General features: G+C 42.7%; 1 protein-coding gene across 12 annotated transcripts in view; it reads left to right on the top strand.

The window, feature by feature from the left end:
• The first annotated feature begins 11814 nt into the window (after nucleotides 1–11814).
• Nucleotides 11815–22358, top strand: part of PHF20L1 (PHD finger protein 20 like 1) — a 59794-nt gene continuing 49250 nt past the window's right edge. For 8 of the 12 annotated variants that reach the window (XM_054815978.1, XM_054815977.1, XM_054815974.1 and 5 more), the window contains exons 1-4: nucleotides 11815–11974; nucleotides 13141–13248; nucleotides 21397–21568; nucleotides 21713–21797. In XM_054815978.1, coding sequence (XP_054671953.1) covers nucleotides 13166–13248; nucleotides 21397–21568; nucleotides 21713–21797 — 340 coding nt within the window. In that variant the 5' untranslated portion in view covers nucleotides 11815–11974; nucleotides 13141–13165. Of the gene's footprint in view, nucleotides 11975–12163; nucleotides 12606–12653; nucleotides 12822–13140; nucleotides 13249–21396; nucleotides 21569–21712; nucleotides 21798–22358 lie in introns of those variants that run through there. The other 4 variants (XM_054815970.1, XM_054815968.1, XM_054815967.1 and 1 more) reach the window with 4 other exon arrangements.

The following is a 22358-nucleotide window of genomic DNA, read 5'->3' as shown; positions in this document are numbered from 1 at the left end:
GCCCAGTGAACGCTCTTGCAGGCAGGCTGTTGCAAAAGAGAAGATCCACTATAAATAACATTTCATTCCAATTATGATATGGAGAGCACAGACAGAACCTCTTCTCACAAAGAAAAGTGACACAGATTTTTGTTTCGGCTTTACCTTTCTACCTTGCTCAGAAAACTTTAAAGTGGTATATCCAAATCACTCCATTTGTTGAAAGACTAGTGAGCCTGACAAGCTTTGATGTAGGAAAATGATCCAGCTACCAAAAAACCCATATATAGTGACAAGACATTTTGCAAAAGCACTATTCTACAGAAGAAGTATTTGGTGACAGTTCCGAGTTGTTTAAGTTTCATGGCCAAAAACATTATTGCAAATATATATCATGCAGTGTTAAGATAAATTCCTTTGAAAGGAGAAAGGAATAAAGCCATTTGTAAACATAGTCATTGTTCTGCTCTATATGTTTCATACTAAGTAAGGTATCAATTCATCATACCTTAAAGTACACAGAAATAAAGTCAAATCCATGTTAGAGAAATGGAGCCTGAATAAGATGTCCTGGAGATCAAAATGATTTGGCTGTAGAACTATTACAGATGAAAGTAATATAAATCAGCTGCTTGACACTGAAGAATTATGCAGCCTTAGGGAGCAAAACTTCACCTCCAGACAAATACATAAATTATGCTAGTAGGTATCTCTCCTGATGTCTGTATGTATCACTGACAAAAAGAAAGCATAAATCTAGGAAAACACGATTGATTTGATTTAATGATAGGGGTTTTTTTTCCCCTGGAGAAGGAAAAGTACTTCCACTGATAACAAAGGAATGCAAAATTTTCACCTCACACAAAAGGAAACAAAAAAAGGAATTAGGCAATTAGGATGTTACAAAAGAGCTTCTGTTTGGGAGCTAAACTAAAATGAGCATTTTGAGGTCCTTTTGCTTAAACGTGAAAACGTAGGGCCATGTTTGTTCTTCACATCACCTCCTTTAATTTAGTGGAATTATGCCAGTGAGGAAATTTAGTCCGACACTAGTTCCATGGAGGCATGGGCTTCATCACAGTAGGATTTCCCAGGCCACCCTGTCTCTCTACAGGCAATGGACATAAATTCCCAATGGTCTTTAAAAGTAGGTCACTCACTGAAGAATTTCTATACATACATTGATTTACAGCACAGGTTACTTCTTGGGAGTATTTTTGGATTCTTTTCATGTTCTTTTCAACAGGAAGCAGTTAATCCTGAGCTCTAGCTGCTTTTTTGAAGGACATTGGCATTTCATGTTTCTCTGTATAATTAAAATATATTGCATATTCAGACTTAGAGGTGTTTTCTTTTTAATGACTAACATTCATATCTGAAACTCACTGTTCCACAAGCTTTTGATGAATAAACTTTGTGCATTAGTGAATATTTTATAGGTAGGTGCTAGCCTATAGTTTATAGATGCACACAAAGGCTTATATACAACTTTTTTTGTTACCTGCTGCTTCTTAAACTGCCCACCCCACCCCAAGCCCCATCTCAACCGTCAGATTTCAAATTCTAGGAAATGAATACATCAACAAGCTTGCTGTGCACTAGTTTTATGCCTGTTGCATACATTAGAAGTTCAACCCACAAAGGGAAGGAAACAAGAAATTACAATACTGAATACCACATATCTTTCTACTCTTCTCCCAGGCTTACTCTACTTTTAAAACTACAAATAAAGGAGAAAATATATTGCACTGGGTCCGGTCGTCCAAGAGAGGTGATGCTGGGGCAGCTCCATGCCTGAGGTCCCACCAGCATCGAGCCTGAGCATGTATACCTGGTAGGCAGACACACAGACCACATGTATACACCATATATATACATACATACACAGCTGGCAACCAGATAACAGACAGACATACAGACAGCACTGATGGCCTCATCCTTCTCACTGCTCTGGCTGAACAAGATGGAGGCCCACTAGTGAGAATATACAGATATATACACATCTGTACAAGCTGGATCCCTCCAGCAGCTGGGCTCAGATGCCCAGTCTGCCCAGTAGATCCCAGTCTCCCCAGTTGCTGGCATTTGGATACCTCAGGGCCACAGCCCCACTCCAGCTGCTGGTACGGACCATCACACACACAGGTACTGGTCGGGATTCCCCCCGGCCCTCGGCAGCCCACTCCCTAGGGCATCGTCCTCAGAGACACCCCTGGGTGGGTTTCGTGCCTGGACACAGGTGCTGAGGCTCCTCTGGGCCAGCCCTCGGAGAGGTCCAGGCAGGGTGCCCCTTCCTCTGAGTCCTTAATTTGGGTTCCCACCTGCCTTTGTGCCCCTGTGCTCCTCTGGGCTGGTGCAGACAGGCCTTTGATGGGCTGATGGCTCTCTCGATGGACCTGGGAGCAGCTGGGGCAGGGTATTATTGGGGCTCCCCCTCCTGCCGTTATGTCTCTGTGCTCCTTTGTGGGTGTGCGGCACACATCACACCATAAGTGTGCTGTCTCAGCAACCCGCTGCAGCCCACTGCAGTGCACTGTTATGCTAAACACACAATTTTCAGAAAGGGTATTTTGCCCGGTAGATTGAATTGAGTGGCCATGGTGGAGGGAGTAGAGTGCTTATTGACTGAATGCAATTGAGATAATTTGACACTTCTGTGTCTCTCTGAACCTCCTAGAAAGCTCACAGCCTTTAGCTTTTCCACCAGCTCCAGCGACCATCAAATCAGGTCATTTGTCCTATATCACAGCTCTGTGCTAATGCTGTTTATATAGTACTCAAAAAATAACAAATATTCTGAGATATCTGAAAATTAATTGAAACATTCAAAAATCTAGCAGGGAAAGGGCTGGTCATGAGAACCTCAGAGCAGCCACATTGGGTCAAACTGCAGGTCTATGAAACTCCCCCTGCCTGCAGCCTTGCTGCAGCGAAAATGAAGACTTACTGTAATTCACCTTTGTGAATGCCAACATTTTAAGCTAAGTGCATTCCTTTATGCAGAACCACTTAGCATTGTTTTACGTACCCTGGAAATTAAAAAACCCAAAACCCAACCAGATCTAGACATTTATTTCAATTTTACAAGACAGCTGATCCTGCACAAAGTTAGCATTTCATTGCAGCTTACAGAACTGACACATCACATATGATTTTAATAACTTCATCCAGTCAGCTCTATGAACAAAGATTAATTTGCTTTAAAAGATGAACAAATTCCTTTTTAGTGTTATCAGATGGAAATCCCTCTCCACCTTATCAGAGGCTTTCTTAGTTTCAGGCTCGATTTTTTTTGCTCCAAATTCATTATTTTAGCTTAATTGCTTCTGCAGTACAGGCAACAAGGGGCACTGCTGTTTTGCATGATGAAGTACAATGCATAGACCTGTAGAACTCTGAGTTAGCTCTGAGCTTGCTTATACATCCACACTGCTTGGATCTCAGCAAGAGCTTACCTGCAATAACGCTGTGTCACCTACATCTGCATCTACCTACACACAGTCCAGACAGACAAAAAGTGTTTAGAAAGGATTGAAATCAAGCAAACCTGCAATGCACAACGATACTTCTTTGTGCAAAGCCTTGAGCAGTTTATGTTGCATCTCCTTGCTCTTTGATTACACAGTATCAGAAGGAAATCTGGTTGGTATATAACTTGATGTGGACATAGGAATGTGCTTGAGAGGAATTTTGTGCGATGTCATATCAATATATAAGAAGAGTGGAAAAGCATACATTGGGAAAAGTAGTACTTCCGTTAGAATCTGCAACTCCCCCACCTTGCATCCAAAAATACTGCTCCTTTAAAAAATATTTTAACAGAGAAAGAAAACAAAAGGAAGAAGCAAAAGAAACCCATCAGTCAAGCCAGAATTTAGTCGAGGTCCCTAATAGAAATGGTGGGTCTGCATTAGAGTTCCTTGTAAACTTCCTCAGAAGAAGATCTGACTGTTACTGAACAAGAAGGTAGGAACACTAAGAAAAGCAATGAACACATCTGCGCTAAAAGCTGGCTGACTTAATTTTGTTAAGGATTACAAAAGTTCGTGAATTAGCACTCTACAGTGTCTGCAGTGACCAGAAGCAGCCAGGATGGAGCCAGCTGTTGGCCAGTTGTGCTCTAGCAGCATTTTATTTGCAGAGAATAGAAACATTAATGCACCAATCACTGGTCTGAATGGAGAATGAGTGGGAACAGGGCTTGGGGTGGCAGGGGAAGCGCTGCATGAATGGCGTGTGTTCATGCACCATGTGTTCATGGTGGCAAGGCTAGCAGGTCACCAAGCTTCCAGCACAAATCTACATGCAGCACCCAGACTGAGAGGGAAAGTACAGGCACTAAACCAAGTAGGACAGCATGGGGAGACTGATCACTGTCAGCTCCGAAGGGTAGAAAAGGACATGTCCAAACCCAGCACAATGTGGCCAACCTAGGAAGAACCCGTAAGACATGGTGAAGACTCGACTGCTACATTCCTCGTCTTCCATGTCACCGCAGTTAATGCTGGACAGACCGCCTGCAAAGCAGCATCTTGGTGGCTGAAAGCTAGGTAGGCCACCTGGATACACACAGCTTTAGGGTACCCCCTACGTGCTCTAACTGGATACATAAAATCTGAATCTTTCATTGGGAGTTTCTTGCTACATTATGTGTCCCAAAATGGAAATTAATGTTCCTCTGGAGGCGGTGATGTACTGATGATGAGAGTTCCTGAGACACTGGGTGCTTTCTGTGACAGTCCTGATGTGATCTGCATGGACCAATGGTGGAGGGTCTTGTATTAATGTGCAGTGAAAGCTTTTGGCCACCGTATAATTCTAAAGGATCATAGTACTCTTTATATATACACTGAAAATCTGTAGTTGAGAAGGTTTTGGTACTGCTGGTTCCTAGGACAGTAGTACTGGCAAAATACTGATGATACTGATGCCATGGTCATTACTATAATAAATCATACTGATGAATGCATAAATGAAGATAAACAACAATTGCCAGTGATACTCTAATAACCTTCTTTAAAATGCCTATCTTCCATGCTGTTTTACACAGCGCCTTTATCAGTCGTCTCTCTATTTGTATGTAAATAACCACTGCAGACTGACAGTGACCAAGTTCCTTTCTGCCTGTATGCCAGTATTTCAGCAAAGCCTAAATTTGTGAAGCTTGTACTGAGAGTCTGCAGGCCCTTCTGGGACTGCAATTTTTCCAGCTATGTCTGTGCCATACTTACTTGTCGCATTTCCAGCTGAATTCAAACTGATGTCCTGGACTAATTCAACTGCTAGGGAGAGGAAAAGGCACAGGCAGCCTTGGTATCCAGTGGAGAGTCATGATACACTAGAGGCAGAGTAGTTTTATAGCTTGGATGCTATCCAGCATGGCATAAAGATCAAGGATTTGAATGTGGCCTACAAGGCAATTGAGGTCAGAGACCAGAACTCTGATAGGCTTCCAGGAACCTGTTCGTGCAATGCCAGCACAGACCCAATGGCCAAGTATCAAGAAACAAGTGACTCCTCCCATAAACAAATGCTTTGCAAGCATTTTACAGGCAGGGTTGGGCACTCAGGGCTAATCTCTTAATTGACAACCATCCTTCAGCCCCTGAGGACACCACAGTTTTCACAGGACCACAAAGGACACAGGAAAACATCACATTAGTTTTACAAAGTGACTGGTATTGCCTGCTGGGAGATGTGACACATTTTATTTTTTTTTAATTCTCACTGCTGGAGTTTTGGAGTTTTATTTCCCTTCAGTTCAAGCTGCAAATTCTCTCTACGTATTCGTATCGGCAATCTGACTACGAAACTGTCCTTGCTAGAGTGCACATTTTGCAGTGATTTGGCTCTTAGTCTCTCCTTTCCTTTTATAATACTCCTCAATATCATTATGACTGCAATAAACATCCCGCTGCTGAGTGCTCAGATGGTGACTCCCAACACAGTCGTCATCCTGGCAGGACATTCCTTCTGTCCCTTTCCCTTACCCACCCTGAGGTCAGCCCTCAAAAATGGCAGACTGTGAAAAACTTACCACTGGCATATGTTTGTGAGTCAAGCGCTCTGTTGATCCACCATAGAGTATATGCTGAATTTCAATCTCACAGGGAAATAATCTAGGAAATCAGTGCACAATCAGAGCAGGTCAACACAGCTTTTGTTCAGTACTGTTCTCACCAAGGCTTTAAAAAAACCTTCAGTAAAATATTTACTGATGTGTTCCAATCTACAGACCCCCCTCTAAAACCAAAACACAGTTCAAGACATATGGCTGCAATATGTAAGGCAGAAGTAAGCGACACATTGCACAGCACTGTTTCGAGGCAAAAGCACAATTAAATCTCAGGAGGCCTAACATTCATTGCAAAACAATATTCATAGCACACTAAATGTTGAGTATGCCCCCAAGAAATATCAAATGGATACACAGAAAGTGTTTTAACTGGGCTGTAACAAGGCACAGCAAAGCTGCCTTCATCCAGAATGGGCAGCTGCTCCCTTCAAGCCAGGCAGAGCACCAGGAGGTACCACTCTGGTAAGCAGTAACTTCACCTGCCTCTCAGGATTTCCCTCAACCTCCATCAACAGTCAGTGTTTCCTCTTTCTTCTCTTTCTTTGCCTGGATTTTGGATTCTTTCACTAATGTTGGAACCGCCTGTATAAATGCAAATTTCATTACTCACCTGGCCTCAGCAGGTCTCACTCTTTAGCATCCTCATCTTCCCATACTTCACCCTTACAATACTGCTAGTAGGGAACCTGACTCCTGGTTTAGAGCTTCACGTCACCTCTCCAGCGCGCAGTGAGATGCAGTGCTGTGGTTGCAATACCTGTCAGCAAACAGCCAGCTCTCCAGGAGAAGCCATTTATTGAGTTAAAAGCATTCTGCAAAGAACCAGAGAGCAACTGAGTAAAATATGTCAAGCTTCAGTGTCTTTCAAAACTGGAAAAGACTGGGGTTGGTGTCCCAAACCCATGGGGTTACTATTTCATTTGGTGTCCATGGCAATGGCTGTTAGCTACTTTCTTTTCCCATACAAGGCCAGATGCTCCAAAACTCGGCCACCTCAGGATATTTCCCAGCATCTGGAAAATGTAGGGCTTTAAAAGGAAAAAAGAAGTGTTTGGTGAGATAGTGGAAATCTTCACAAAAGGAGGGAGGACTTTCTGGAGGGGAGGAAGTTTCTGGGATGAGAGAAAAAGAAGAGCAGAGAAACTGAAGAGGAGGGCATAGTAACTGCTGCCAGACAGAGTGTCAGAACGGACCAAGGAAGTGGCAGGAAAAGGGCAGATGATGACAGAGCAGAGCCAGGCTGTGACCAAGCTGCCTACGCAGACGGATGGAGTGGGGCAGAGGTGCTGCTGTATGTTTGCTAGCCTAAGGCCGTGCAGGCACCTTTTAAATACAAGCACCAGCAGTCACTTTAAATGGGTCTTCCCACTATAATAATGGTAAAAACAAAGATGAGATTCTATTCCATTGACTGTTACCTCATGACTGCAATATCTGACATTTAAAGTAGTTCTTTTATGGACTAATCCAATCGCCCACATGAAAAAAATAAATGGCAAAATAAACAAACTGATGTCTGGGTCTCTCACCATAATATCTTTTTTCCCAGGTGTTTGATCATTCTCCCAGATCTTTCCTGAACCCTTCCAGTTTTTGGATGGGTTTTCTGAACAGTAAGTTATTTTAATAACGATGTACTGGTGCCAAATGGAGAGATAATGTCACCTCACTACTCCTACTCAGTATTTCCATGTGCATGTGCTTTGCAAAGGCTACATTAGTCTTTTCAGCATCAACAGCACACCATGAGCTCATGCTCAGCTGATTATGAAATCCTCTCTTCCAAGTCTTTGTGAGTCACTGACTGGCAAGATAAAATCTCCTATCCAGTTTGCTTTCCAATTTATGGTCTGTATAATATTCACAATGCTAAAAAAATTGCTTCGTGACAAGATTAAACACCAAATTTTGTGAGGAGCAGAAGTAATGAAATCTCCTTTCCTGCATCTCTCTGCCTTGTGATGTTCTGGTGTCTGGAGGAGAGTAAGCACTGAGCCTTTCTGTCATGGAGAGATCGACGCAGTCACTTTTCCCTGCCCAGTTGAACATTTTAACAAAACAGGTTGGGATAATGTGATGAGACCTCTGTACCTCTGTCAAGCTTAAAGGCAGAAGTTTTAGAAATAAGTGGAGAAAGGGAAAAGGGAAGGCAGACAGGCAATGCAGCCATGTAAGCCCTTTTTTTTTTTTTTTCATAGGAGAAGAGACTAAATATTGGTGACATTTTTGTGCTAAAAGAACAAAAAAAGATCTTGGCCAAAGTTGCTCCTCACTGGCTTTATGGTGGAACTTAGTAGGTGAAATGGGGTCCTGGGCCATGGGCAGGGTGGAGGAGGCACCAGGGTTGGCAGGCCAGGGCTGGTAAGGGCTGCGGGTGCCCTCAGGGGTACAGCGGGGCAGGGGTGATATACCTGAAATGGCAGCAAAGAAATGGGGACACTGGCTGGGGCTGCTCTATTTCCTAACTGTTCTGATAACAGTGCAATAAATGTCGCCCTGTACTGCTGGAGCACAAGTGGACGTCTGCTGTTCTGACAGTCACATATAGCACCCTGCGTTGGGGTGTCCCTTCCTCCGAGTCCTTAATTTGGGTTCCCACCTGCCTTTGTGCCCCTGTGCTCCTCTGGGCTGGTGCAGACAGGCCTTTTGATGGGCTGATGGCTCTCGTGATGGACCTGGGAGCAGCTGGGGCAGGGTATTATTGGGGGTCCCCCTCCTGCTGCTGTCTCTCTGTGCTCCTTTGTGGGTGTGCAGCTGAGCTTTTAGCCCATGACGGAACACCGGGGGCTTGCCGCACCTCTGCAGCCTGCCCTCAGCTCTGCCTCCCTGTCCTGACAGCCTCAGCAGTGGGGTGATGCCCAAGGTGCCACACACTGCTGCCAGCCCTCCTCATATCACAGCCTAACCCAGACAGCCTCCAGCAGTTGACAGAGCGTGACTCAACCACCCATATGCACCCTCTCCCACCCTCGCTACCTCTTTTATCTTTCCCCCATCTCCCTCTCCTCGGACAGAAGCACCTCCACTTTCCTAACAGCATCCTGATGCTGCACATGCATTGCCACTCGGAGACGTCTCATTGCCAGTGCAACAACCCTCACCATCCTGTAACAAACCCTCTGAACAAAAGCCTGCATCAAAACTACATTCAGGGTAGTAAGAGCTGGAGAATTCAAATGAATGCAATGGCAACTTTTTTACTAAAGAGAGAAAAAAAAATTTTTTTTTCCTTTTTTGTTCTGTTTTTCTTCAAGCCTCCTTCTTCCTTCAGTCTCTCCTGCTTGCCACCACCACCCAGAAAATGGGAACAGGGAAAAATCGAGAGGAATAAAAAATCCCTTAGCAAATAAATACTCTAAAATGTGCCATCACACAGTCTCCCTATAAAGCATCTTCAGGTGGGAGGCAGCCTCACGGGGACTAACCAAGGTGGATGGGTTGACCTTGGGCAGCAGCCAAATGCACACACAGCCACTTGCTCACTCTCCCTGCAGTGGGATGGGGGAGAGAATAGGAAGAACAAAAGTGAGAACATTTGTATGTCCAGATAAGGACAGTTTAATATGCGAAAGAAAGCAAAAGCAAAAAAACCCAAACAACAAAAACCCCAAACTCTAAACCAAACAGCCCAACCCAAAAGAAACCCAAGGCATGCAAAGGCAATCACTCACCACCTCCCACCAGCAGACCCATGCCCAGGCAGTCTCCCAGCAATGGCCACCTTGGACGACAAAACCCCCACCATTCTTATTCCTCTGCCCCAGGTTTTATTGCTAAAGTTGATGTTATATGGTATGGAATATCCCTTTGGCCAATTCAGGTCAACTGTCCTGGCTGTGTCGCCTCCCAGTCACTTGCCCACCCTGAGTCTACTTACTGCGGGGGCAGAGTGAATAAAAAAAAGCAAGCCTTGATGCTGTGCAAGTGCTGTTCAGCAGTAGCCAACACACTGGTGTGTTACCAACCCTGTTTTAGCCACAAATCCAAAAGAAAGTTAACTCCACCCTAGCCAGACCCAGCAAAATCTCCACCTCTTGTTCCATACCATTCACACCATACTCAGGTCAATCATCGCCCGCCTCCTCATCCTTTGACATACACATAGACATCATTCCCTTAGGCTGTGGGACATCCCCCAGATATCCGCAGAAGTCTAACCAATTAATTTGGTCCATGACTTGCGCTCCACACCTTATTTTTGCACAACACAACAGGATCCGCTGGTAAATAGAGCATATTGCCTTTCACTTTCTGCTGGTTTATGATACTCTTGGGTCTGAGCCACCTCCTCAGGTGATGCCCTGAAATCTCTGCCTCCTGGCCAAACTGTGATCTCTTCCAGGATACGTGGGCAGCTGGGGTTCCCCATTTGAGCCCTTTGTGTGATTAATGCTACCCACTTAACTCCACGCAGTGTCAGTCGCATGAGGTGTAGAGGGGACCCTTCCTATGAACATCTAGTGTAGCACAGGCACCTCAGACCCTTCACATCCCCAGCTCCAGAACCCCAGGGGTCGACCTCAGGTCTCTCCAGGTGTTTTCCGCTATAGGCTCCAGGTCAGGCCATGCTCCCCAGCTATGGTGTAGAGCATGTTTCTCACAGCTGGTCCTGTTGGACAGGTCCAAGGACCAACACACAAATTATCTCCTGTGCCCTGCTGCTGTTTAGGGCCTCACTTCAAAAAGTTCTTCTTTTGGGTCACTCAATAGAGAGGACTCACAAGCTCACTGTGACCCAGAACATGCACTCTCCGGAAACCCACTATGCCTAGGAAAGCTTGCGTTTCTTTTTTGTTAGCTAGTGTAAACTTGACTGTTATCTTACTGGTCACATCCAAGAGGATGTGATAACGCTGATCTTGCCATTACAAGAAGGTTGGAAACATCTATTCCAGAGGAGAAAAGGAGGAAGATCTCCACAAGATGGTTCCTGGAGTACTGGGAAGGTAGCAACGCAGGGGCCAAATGACAGACACGACTCAAGGCCAGCGCTTTTATCATAGGTCTCCCAGGCAAAGCCAAACAGTGACAAGCAGCACAGCAGACAGCAAAAGCTGACGGCAGCCATTCAGAAGCCCTGGAAGTTTGATGTGCAGCAAGAAAGGGAGCGGGTAACTCAGCACTGGGACCAGCGAGTAGCAGGTGAACAGCAGTATGGGCTGTCAATCCAGCCCGGCGCACCCTGACCAACCTGTCGCTATCTGCAGCCCCTCGCTGGGTCAGCCCCACCAGCAGCCACGCGCCCACCCAGCCGCTCGCTCACCCCCAGCTCCCAGCGGTGTGGGGGAGAGGGTGCGAGGAAAAACACGAGGAAACCCACGGGTGGAGATAAAGGCGGTTTCACGGGTACAGGAGTGAGGTAATGCAGGCCGCAATGAGGCCGTCGCTCTGCGCCTCCCACCACTGACTGGTGCCCGGCCGCCCGCTGAGGTGGCCACCCCTTCTCCCTCTCCTCTATTATAAAAATAGGCTGAGGTTGACAGTGTATGACGGCAGCAGGGAAAGTCGTGACGCAGTGCCAGCGCCACTCACTGCCACAGTCACCAGCACAGCATCACCCACGCTCCCCCCCCGGGCGGGGCCAGGGTGACGCCGCTGTCAAGCACCGCGCACGGCCGCGCATGCGCACAGCCGCCTCTCTTTGTCTCCCTCGCTTCGCGGCCCCCCCCCCCCCGCCTCGCGTCACGCGGCGGCGGCTCCGCAGTCACGTGCCGGGGGCGGTGGCATGGCGGCGCCGAGCCGCGCCTCGCGGGCGCGTCGCGGGGTGGTGACGCGGCGGCGGGGCGCGGGGAGGATGGGGCTGTGAGGGCGGCCGCCGCGCCGGACACCCCGCGCCGCGCCGAGCGGGAGCAGCGGGCGCCGCGCCGGGGCTGCGGGCCGCCACAGGCCCCGCCGCTGCCTTGCGAGTCGGAGGAGGCGGTAAGGAGCGCCGGGAGGGCGCGGGCGGCGGGGCGGGCGGCGGGGCGGGCGGCCCCGGGCGATGGCCCCCTCCGGGTGGGCCCGGCGCGGCGCGGGGCTCCGGCGTCCCCCTCACGGCGCCCGGGCCTGGCGGGGCGGCGCCCGCGGCCCTCCCCGCCCTGGGTCCCGACCGCGGCCGGGGGTCCGGCGGGCCGCGGCCACTCGCGTCCTCCCCTGGGCCTGCGGGAGCGCTCAGCCCCAGCCGGCCGGGGGCCCTCCCGCGTTCCGAGCCTGGCTGCGGAGGACGGACCCCTTTGTGTCTTCCGCGCCCGGGGACCGGCGTGGGCTTCCTCAGGTCTGCCACCGCCTCCGAGGCAGCCGCCCCAGATCGCGCTCCCAGCGTTGTCAGGCGAGCCCTGCTTAAAAACTGGGGTCCGGATGCCGCTCGTCTCGCGGTCCGGAGCGAGGAGGCTCTGGCCCCGCAGCCTGGCACCCTGGCAGCAGGAGCCTGCGGCCCCGACGGCAAACCACTCTGTGCTGCGGGGTGAGCAAGGTAGTAGTACGTCGGGAAGTCACGGTGGTAGCGGTAGGAGTCGGACAGAGAAGGGATTGTTTTGATAGTGACTGAATTACCGAAAAAACCCCTAAAAAGGTACTTGCGAATGAAACTTAGTTAGCGCTGTGAATGAGAGTTGATTGCACAGAAAGGCTGAAGATGGCCTTTCTGTTTGTTTATTTTTGGTTTTGTTAATTCCACCTTACCTGTCGTTTAGGCCATGTTTATCTTTAAATTTCTATTCTTGATAAGGTATGTTTTTCTTGGTTTTGACCTTTTCCATGGCAGAGGAGAGAACCACATTGACTCTAGGTAACTCTTAAAATTATGTTCCAAAAGCATGTCAGGGAATTACAGTGTAGTACAGTTTCAGAGATGAGCATGAGGGGGTTTTTGTTACGTAAGGTTGATGATTTTTTTTGGGGGGGAGGGAAAGAAATCTCAATGAAGACACGTGAATTTTATTTAGTGCGTTCTTTGGATTTTGGCTATACTTCTGAAAAACTAAGCAGTTAATGGAAAGTCAGAATAGAGATTTCACATCTTTTTCCACCCTCTGGAATATATTTGCTGTCTGTGACATGCTTTGGAGAACATGTGTTTTAATATAACCTTTTTTTTTCTTCCAAAGATAGTGAGAAAGAAAATAAATCAAGATGAGTAAAAAGCCTCCAAATCGTCCTGGAATCACATTTGAGATTGGTGCTCGTTTGGAGGCACTGGACTATTTACAAAAATGGTATGGAAGACATTGTGCAGTATTTGCTAAGACCAAAATTATTTTGTGTATAGTGTATGTTTTGATATTTAATTATAAAACTTAGTGTACATGTTACTTGACTGTTTCACGGGTGATCTTTATGAATTTCCACGTAAGTTTGTTAAAAGTTTTTTAAGGAAACTTATTAGCTTCTAGGAAGATATTCTCTTTTCAGAAATCAAACTAAGCTTTTCTATGGGTTTTTTGTTCGTTTGCTTTTAGTTACTTGTGCAGTAAGTAAGTGAAGGGCATTTGCAAGAGTAGTGTGGAATGCAGAGATGATTGGTGTGTTAATGTGAGAAACCTCTGTGACTTAAAGACTTCTTTTATCTTAGTTTGAAGTCAAGCAGATGAATTTGTTTTGTGTTAAGTTATCAGACTTCATAGGTTCACAAAACTGATTTTTAAAAAAGAAAACATCCTTAATCAGAGTTCATGGAATAGGTAAGTATGATTGTATCAAATGGAGGAATGAAGCGCTTAAAACTGTGACTCTGTGCCATCCAGTTAGATCTTGAGTAAGAGTCAAGACTATAAAATGGAAAATTGTGGGCACAAGGACCACTCTACACAGCATGTGTATTGTGAAAGGAGTTCTCTTGAAACAAATTGTTAGTCAAACTTATATTAATGCAGGTGAGCTAATTTCATGTTGTAAGCTGGCCATGTTATTTCAGTTTGAAAAATCCCTGGTTTTGGTAAAGTAGATGACTCAGAAAGTTGATGCTTCTACCCAGAAGTTTTTTCTTAGCTGCTATCTGATTAATTAGGGCTAGAATGTAGAGGCCTGTACCGGCTTTTCTGTTGCATTCCTGGAGAATTAAACATGTTTGTGTAAATGTCTGATCCTGCTAACTCCAAGTTATATGATAGAGAAGTCTGTGTAGTATTTATGTTTTTACTCCAGTAGTTATATGCAATATAAAAAGTTGCGTTAAAACTTTTTATCTGTAGAGCTTTGGTTTTAATTATAGCGAAAACATTTATTTTAATAAAGGAAATATGGTTTACAGAACAGTCCTTGTTCTTATCTGTTGCTGTAGAGTGGGTTTTCAACATACTGATTCTGTAACTGAATGCCAAGATCATGAAACTGTCTGAATACTGCCATAAAAATAAAATTATTTTAATATATCTTTCTACAGCATCTCCTGTGACTAGAGGTGATTGGTTAATGTAACTAGATAACAAAAGTTAATATGTAAAAATAGCTTCAGCTTAATTGTATCAAAAAAAATCACTGAATATAGTTTGTATCAGATCTGCCCAGCCTTTTCACAGGCGTGGGTTGCGTGTCAGTTCTGGAGTACTGGTCTAGATTTGGCCTTGGTAGGCATGGGCCCTGTCGCAAGCTCTGCAGCTGAGTTACTTGGTAGTTTCAGGCAAAATAGAATTTATTCTGAACTTTCTAGGAATTAACTCCTCATCTGGACCACGAGGTAGAACAGTTCAAGTTTATGTGCATGTAAACTTCCATGATGCCATATACAGGAGCAGAAAGTTAATATTAAAATTTTACAGTTACAGCAACACTGAAAACAGGACTCTTTTTGAAATGAAATAACATTCATGCACGTAACCAAAGAGCTTATTAGAGAAAGCCTACTGTCATGTTATTATTAGGGTGACATAGGCTGGGATAATAGTCCATGTGACTTTTTTTTTCTTAGCTTTCTGTTGCATAAGGGGGTGGTGGATGTTTTTAAAATTCTTTCTATATATAAGCTGTACGCATTCCCCTCATCTGCGTGTAGAAATAGAATATACTTCAAAGAAAATAAAGTTGCTGAACTTACATGAAATCTCTTTATATTTTTTTAACAAAACCAAAATTGAGGAGCAGCAGTATTGCTTAGCTCAGTCTTTCTACAAGCAGCAAATTGAGAACGCTTACTGAAAAATAGCCTTTGAAAGGATTTTAAATTTTTTTTCTCCATTTTTCTGAAAGCCTGCTGTCATTTAAAGATCCAGTGTTCGTGACCAGTTAAAATCTTAATCAAGAAAGGCTTCTAGAGGATGGGAAAAAGTATAGTAAAGTCCTGCTGTATGTTTTTGCTTTCTGAGCTATTTCTGCGGCTCTTAAATTTTCAACCGTGTAGTAGTTGCTGAAATTCATCTCATGGAATCTGGTGTTCTGTAAACTTTGGAGAGGGTATTGTGTGCCTTGACTATTTATTGCTTAAACCCCCCCATACTTTTCAATGAGGAGGTTTTTGCAGACAGTGTTTGAGTCACTGGTATCATTTGGCACATATGGTTACTGAGTAGGTGAAAGCCTGGTCAAACTGATCAGCAAAGACAGGCTGTCTGAGCGTGTTTATTTTTGCTTTATTGTGGAGGTAACTGCAATTGCTTCTTTATCAAGTGAAAAACAGTATGCTGTTGCAGGGGAGGTCATCTTCCATAATGAATATCTACCACTTGTTAAATTTAAATTCACTAAAGCAAACTATGAAATGCAGCTCTAATCAAAATCAGTGTGATCATCTATCAGCAGATAGTAAGTGAGATGGGATTGACTGAAAATAGAAAATTATTAAATATCTATGAGATGATCAGGGGCCTGGAGTGTATGACCTGTGAAGAGAGGGTGAGGAAACTGGGCATGTTTAGCTTGGAGAAGGCTTCAGAAGACCTACTAGTAGCCTTCCAATACCTACAGGGATATCATCAAGAAGACTTAGCCAAGGTTTCTACAGTAGTGCATGGTTGGAAGACAAGGGACAACAGACACAAGTTGAAACAAGGAGAATCTTTTTTGCTATGGGACAGTCAAGTAGTGGATCAGGTTGCCCCAAGAGTTTGTGGAGTCTCCAACATTGGAGGTTTTCAAGACCGGGCTGGATAAAACTCTGGAAAACCTGGTCTGATCCCATGGCTGGCTCTTGTCTTGAGTGGGAGGCTGGACTAGAGGGTTTCTGAGGTCCCTTCCAACTTGAATTATCCTGTGTTCTCGTACAAAAACTGATACATGTGCACAAAGAGATGAAACAGTAGTAAAACTGCACGTACCCACAAGTATGCACCCCTGCGTAAGACTGGTTCTTAAGCTGTTAGCTCCCACAAGTAGGACACAGTCTCTGCAAAGCTGATGTGTTTAAAGATGCATCTCTTTTTTTTTTTTTTTTTTCTGTTTTCTTGAGTCTTTTCCAGGCTATAGTTCTCTACTGCTTGTCCTGTAAGTGCCAGATACTGCTTTGAAAAAAACCACCTTGTTAATTTCCTGAGACCGTAGTCTTTATTAATAATCTTCTTGATCTAAACTGTAAGTTAGGTAATGAAGGAAGTACAGATAAATGACCCTTGTGGCGGTTCTGGAATGAAAACAACTGACTGAAATAGGTTAGTTACCAGAACAGCAAAGCTTTGACTTGGTATATGGAGAAGTCCGAACGGAGGGTATGTGGTTTTATATCCTCTATGAGGTAGAAGGAAAGACTTTTTATACCATTATTGTGAAGGCAGGAAGTACGTGTGTTTCTAGACTTTGTAGGTGCAAACTTGGGCAAATTTACTAATGTTCTTACGTCCTTTTTTACAGTTTGAAATGCCTGTTGTCCTATCTTACAAAGCAATTCACCACTTGTTGGTCACTTTTGAAGGGTCAAAAGGCAGATGATAATGTAAAAATGAAAAATACTGTCCATGTGGCCAGTAGGTGTTCAGTGCATTGGAGAAAATGGGTATTTTTTTTTACGCTGCCAAGAAATGAAAATTAGAAGTTTCCCATTGATTTTTCCTATATGAACATTGGAGCATAATTGTTGTCTGATCAGTGCTTCGTAGTGTAAATTTTGTAAGCCATATTAAATTTTGCAGCTTTACAAAAATGTTGTGTAATTCTTATGGGCTGGAACCAATGGAACCTGAGAATGGAGAGCATGCAACACGTAAACTGGGCAGATACCATCAGCTAACAATAGTTTTCCTGTTCTCTCTTTAAAAAACAAGAACAAAAACCCCTGAAATTTGGATGGGACTTTATTTGGGATTATTAAATATTATTTTCAGCATGCTTCTAAAAAACACACCCCAAACTTGCAGGTTATTGTTTCTTCCCACAAAAGGAATACTTTCATTGTTGAACTGGAGTGTGGTGGTCTATTGGTTTTTGGTTTGGAGGTTGTTTTTTTTCCCATGAAAAATAAAGACTTTTTCCTCAGCTTTTTAGAGTGTATTTCTTCTGGTTTGTGCTGAACAAATTTTGCCAAATCTGTTTGTATATCAAATTCATTCTGATCCCTTAGTGTGGAGTACTTGCTAGGGGCAAACGGGGAGAATTAATCTGACTGGAAGGTGATTGGGCCTTAGACAACGTTACACTTTGGTACTATAAAGAGTGGTGTTTGTATTCCCCTTGGTAGTACTTGGTAATGCCTGCTTGTAGCTTTGCAATGGAAAGAACTTCTACATAAAATTTCTCATGTCTATGAGATGTAACCATCTTTAATATTAATCTTTTTTTTCTATAGAATAAACATAAACATTAATCTTAGCCATAGTAAAAGCTTTTCTGTATGCATTGTTACTAAAATTCTTTAAAAAGGGGGATTAAAAAATTTATGTTGCCATTTTACCTTTTATTAGCAGGAAATGCATACTTGCCTTTGAAATATTTGTGTAATTTTGCAATTTATGAAATTGATTATTTTCAGTAAAAGTACAAAAACTGTAACACCAGAAAAAATGTTTCTGTGCAGTGTAAAATTTGAAATAGTAAATCCTGCAATATGTGTGCTTTGCTCTTTTCCACTGTGGGATCAGTATTGTGAAATATTACTGTTTATGCATATTTGTGGCACATCATGTGGCTAAATTTAGTGAATATTGAGGGTAATAGTTTGTTGCTAAATCCATACAAAGTTATTTTGGGGTTGCCTAATAACCAATCACATATAGCTTGGGAGGTTCAGAGATTTGCTAAATCTTCCATCTCTGAGGACTGGAGTTGAATGCAGGTTTTGGCTCTATTCATCTTGCAGCCACTGTCTTAAGATACATTGAAGAAATATAGATTATTGGAATAAAGCCATTATGTGTTGATATGAGTATTATAAGATTTAACTGTGCAAAACCAGTATCATGGACTTTGATTCAGAGCTGATAATGACATTTAAAAAAAGACTTTGGTAGCAGAAATTGTATTTATCAAAAAGAAATTAACCAATAAATACCTGGCAGTGCATTTCCTTTGTCGAATGATCCCTAATGAGATTTTGCATATCTTCTTTTATTAACTGATGCTAGCTTTGCTCTCTTTTCTCCCCTCTCCCTCCCCTCCCCAATATATAGTAATGTCTTGATTCTTGGCTTGCTGAATTTTCCTTAAAACTATCTTCATTTTTATATATTTGTCTCTAAACTATACTCTGTATTTTACTTCCCCCTCTTACTCAGTTTTCTTTTTCAAGGACAGTGTACTATATTGTGCCAGTTTATCCCTTCTGTTGTCTTCTACACACAGTGCTTGGAATGGTGACTTTGCTGCTGCTGACCCGTGAAAGCTACCAGCCATAACAACAATAAAAATGTAGCAAGGGAACTGCTATAGGGTAGCACCATGATGGGAACAGAGTATTTGCATTGTAGATGTGTAGGAAGAGGAGAATTCTATTTTTTGGCTGATGATCACTGAAATCTGTAAAATAACCAGTTTTGCGTCACTGCCTGGCTGGTTTGTGATAAGCCTGAGATTTCTAACTGTGGTGAAAAAGAGCACCATCATTCTTGTCTTTCATTTCACTACTGCTGCTTCAGAGCTTGTGTACAAGCTCTCATTTTAGATTGCTACAAAGTGCACTTCCTGTCCTCTTGCTTTTCTGCTGTTTTTCCTTCCTTCCCTCTGTTAAACACTTTCTGTGTCATCCTTTACTTCTCTTTGGAACTCTCTCAGGTAGCATCGTTACTCATACATTTGCTGTAGTAACAGTAAATTTACTTTTTCCTCTGCTTTGTTACTCTTCCTGCTTATTCTGACACTTGATGTCTAGTTATAAGAAGTCTGAAATTGGAACACTCTGGAAGATGAAAAAACTAGTAAGAAATTTTATAATAAAATTACTAAAGGTAGCAGCATGTAGACTTAAAAAGAAAGCATCATCAGGGCTTAGGAAAACCATCTCTTGGCTGACTTACTTTCTTGATGCCTTGTTCGAACTTAAACCAGAACTCTGATGATAGGATTCAGGTTTTGACCTATGAGTTTTACTTTCTGTTTTGATACAATATATCACCAGTTTCTCTGTTCTTGTTAGATTGTTGTTGTCAGTCTACTTGAGAGGGGAAAGGAGGTTGATCTTATTGCTTCTGTAAGTGAAGTCCCGTGGAGTTCTGTCTTGAAAAAGATTTTGTTAGTAGGGTGGCAAATGAGCATCTGCAGTTTGAGACTGACGTTGTTTGTTTGAGGTAGTTTTTTTAGGTTTTTTTTTTTAGTTTGGTGAGAAGAAGTTGAGAACTTAAAGAACGGCTATGAAAATATTTTGCATTTCTGAAATGCATGGATGAGAGAAATGCAACAAGAGGTTGGACTGTCTGTGCATTCTGATGCGAGAACAAAATGTGGCTAAAGTAGTTGCAGTAGCAACATAGAAAATCAGAGAGAACTTTTCTCAATCAGGAACTCCTGAGATACTGAGATGTTGGGAAGCTGTATGCATCACTGCAGCTGAAGAAGTAGGACTGGAGAAATGAAGGAGCAAATTGAGTTTGACACCTTTTGTTTTAAGGCCCTGTTCTAGTCACCAGGAAATATAAAAGTCTGCAGGAAGTATAGACTTTTCTTGTTTTAATCAGAACATAGTGTTAAACACTCCTTTATCAGCACTGTCAGTATTTTGGAGAGAAAATATTCAAAATGGAAAATGTTGACAGGGCTCCTGTATATGTCAGTTGTGTTTCTAGCTGATGGTATTTCCAGTAGGACTGGAAATGGGTTGTTCAAGCTCTGCTGTCTTACTATTGCTCCACAATAGCACTTTGTTAGAAAAACAGGTTGCTCCTTAATGAAAGGGAAGGACAGCTGTCCTTTTGCTGTGGTCTTTCTTTCAATAGATGTTCTGTTAACTTTAGACCATCCCTGATATAAACTCTGGAGAAAATTTGGTTATTAACTTTTTTTGAGAATCTTTGCGATTTTGAATCTGTGGCAATACTTTTGTGAAGGACAGAAGGAGCTGAATTCTGCACCATTCCAATTTTCTCTGCACTTCATACAGTGGAAACAGTGTGACAAAACCAGTTTGTGCCTTGCTCCCATACTACAATTTTGTGAAATATATCATTTCAATGAAACAGAAATAGTAAGACTGAATAGTGATTGCTGAAGTTAAAGAAATTTGCCATTTTTCCCTACAAATGTAATCTCAGACTTTATGGTTCCTAAACTACATCTATGCCACACCCAAAATTAGTGCCTAAGACTTGATCTGGTTGCAGCTCAGTCCTGATTAGTTCTACTAAGCACATACATTGTTGCTGAGAGTAAAATCCACATGTTAATTGTGATGTTTATTTTAGTGCATGTGGAGTTACAGAGAGATGACTGCTAAAAAATAGTTACTATGAATCAAATTTAATGGCAGTGAAATCATGGAAGCTGATCTATAAATTAGTAAAAAGCTTAGATTAAGTAAGAATGTTCTATTGACTTTTGGGTTTTGTTAATTGCTTGGATTTGTCTGGAATGAATGGTACAGTTTGATGAAACATTTCGAATGATGAAAGTAATGAATGTACTCCTAAAACTATTTTATGTCCTTCCCATCCCCAAGCAAATGAAAACTTACATGGTTTTGCTTTAAACAAACACAGGTTTTAAAACTGATAAGGACAAACTTCTAATGCCAGTTTTGGGCAATCTTGGTCTGGGAGTTTGAGGTTTAAATTTGTGTATAATCATCTGATTAGGATGAAGCTGACGGCACATCACTGGTGTGTAAAGATAACTCTTAAACTAACTGTTGTCCTACTATCAATTTAGGAACTTCATCTTTTTCAGACTTGATAATTTTTCAGTACAAAGTGTTAGCATAACTTTCTGAATGATCATGTAAGCACTGTTGTATGCAAAAAAAAATAAAAACCCTGGAAAAAGCTTTGGGATTTATGAGTTTACGTTTATCATTCAAGGTATCCATCTCGTATTGAGAAGATAGATTATGAAGAGGGGAAGATGTTGGTCCACTTTGAACGTTGGAGTCATCGCTATGATGAGTGGATTTACTGGGACAGCAATAGGTTGCGACCCTTGGAGCGACCAGCATTAAGGAAAGAAGGGCTAAAAGATGATGAAGAATTTGTTGTAAGTGGCACGTTTGTCTGACTTTTTTTGTAAACTGCCCTACTTGTTTTCCTACATTAAATCTCTCTAGCACGTAATGTTTAATTCTTCTTAGGAAAAAATCTGAATGATTAAAATATTAATGACTAAATTTTTATAAAATAGGATTTTAAACCTGGAGAAGAAGTCCTAGCTCGTTGGACAGACTGTCGCTATTACCCTGCAAAGATTGAAGCAATTAATAAAGAGGGTATGTATTCATGTATGGTCCGTTGGTAAGGACTGTTTGCACATGCTGTGCTGTAACTGCAAAAAAAATTGACATGCATATAAAATTTTCCTCACTGCCTCAATATTAAGTGAAAATGTTTCTATTCTGTCAAATTCAGTAACAGGTTCATCTTTTATCTGTGTGAAATTAAACAATTGGAATTTCTCCTGGTCGACAAAATGCTTAATGTTTCTCAGTGATGAAACACTATGCACACTAGCCTGTGCATAGTGTTATGAATATTTTGTACTGTTATTGTTTATTAATATTTTGTACTATTATTGATTTGGGCTAATGATATATTTAATTTTTTGTAATTGTTTTAGGAATGGTAGGTCTGTTTAAAGCTCTGTTTGTTGAAGAAAAACAATGGAAATGGGGAAATAAAGGAACAACATAGATGCAATACTTCACAGTGGGGTGACATTTCCAATGAATATAAGTAAAAGTTGAAGTTTTTACTATAGTTTAAAGCAAATGAGGATTTAATTGTGAATTGAATGGTTTCCCTATTGTGGCAACTTGTAATATTACATAATT

Source organism: Grus americana, chromosome 2, assembly GCF_028858705.1.
Source record: "Grus americana isolate bGruAme1 chromosome 2, bGruAme1.mat, whole genome shotgun sequence".
In the NCBI taxonomy this organism is placed as follows: domain Eukaryota; kingdom Metazoa; phylum Chordata; class Aves; order Gruiformes; family Gruidae; genus Grus; species Grus americana.
Note: the sequence above shows the minus strand (reverse complement) of the source record. Positions and strands in the feature narration are given on the sequence as shown.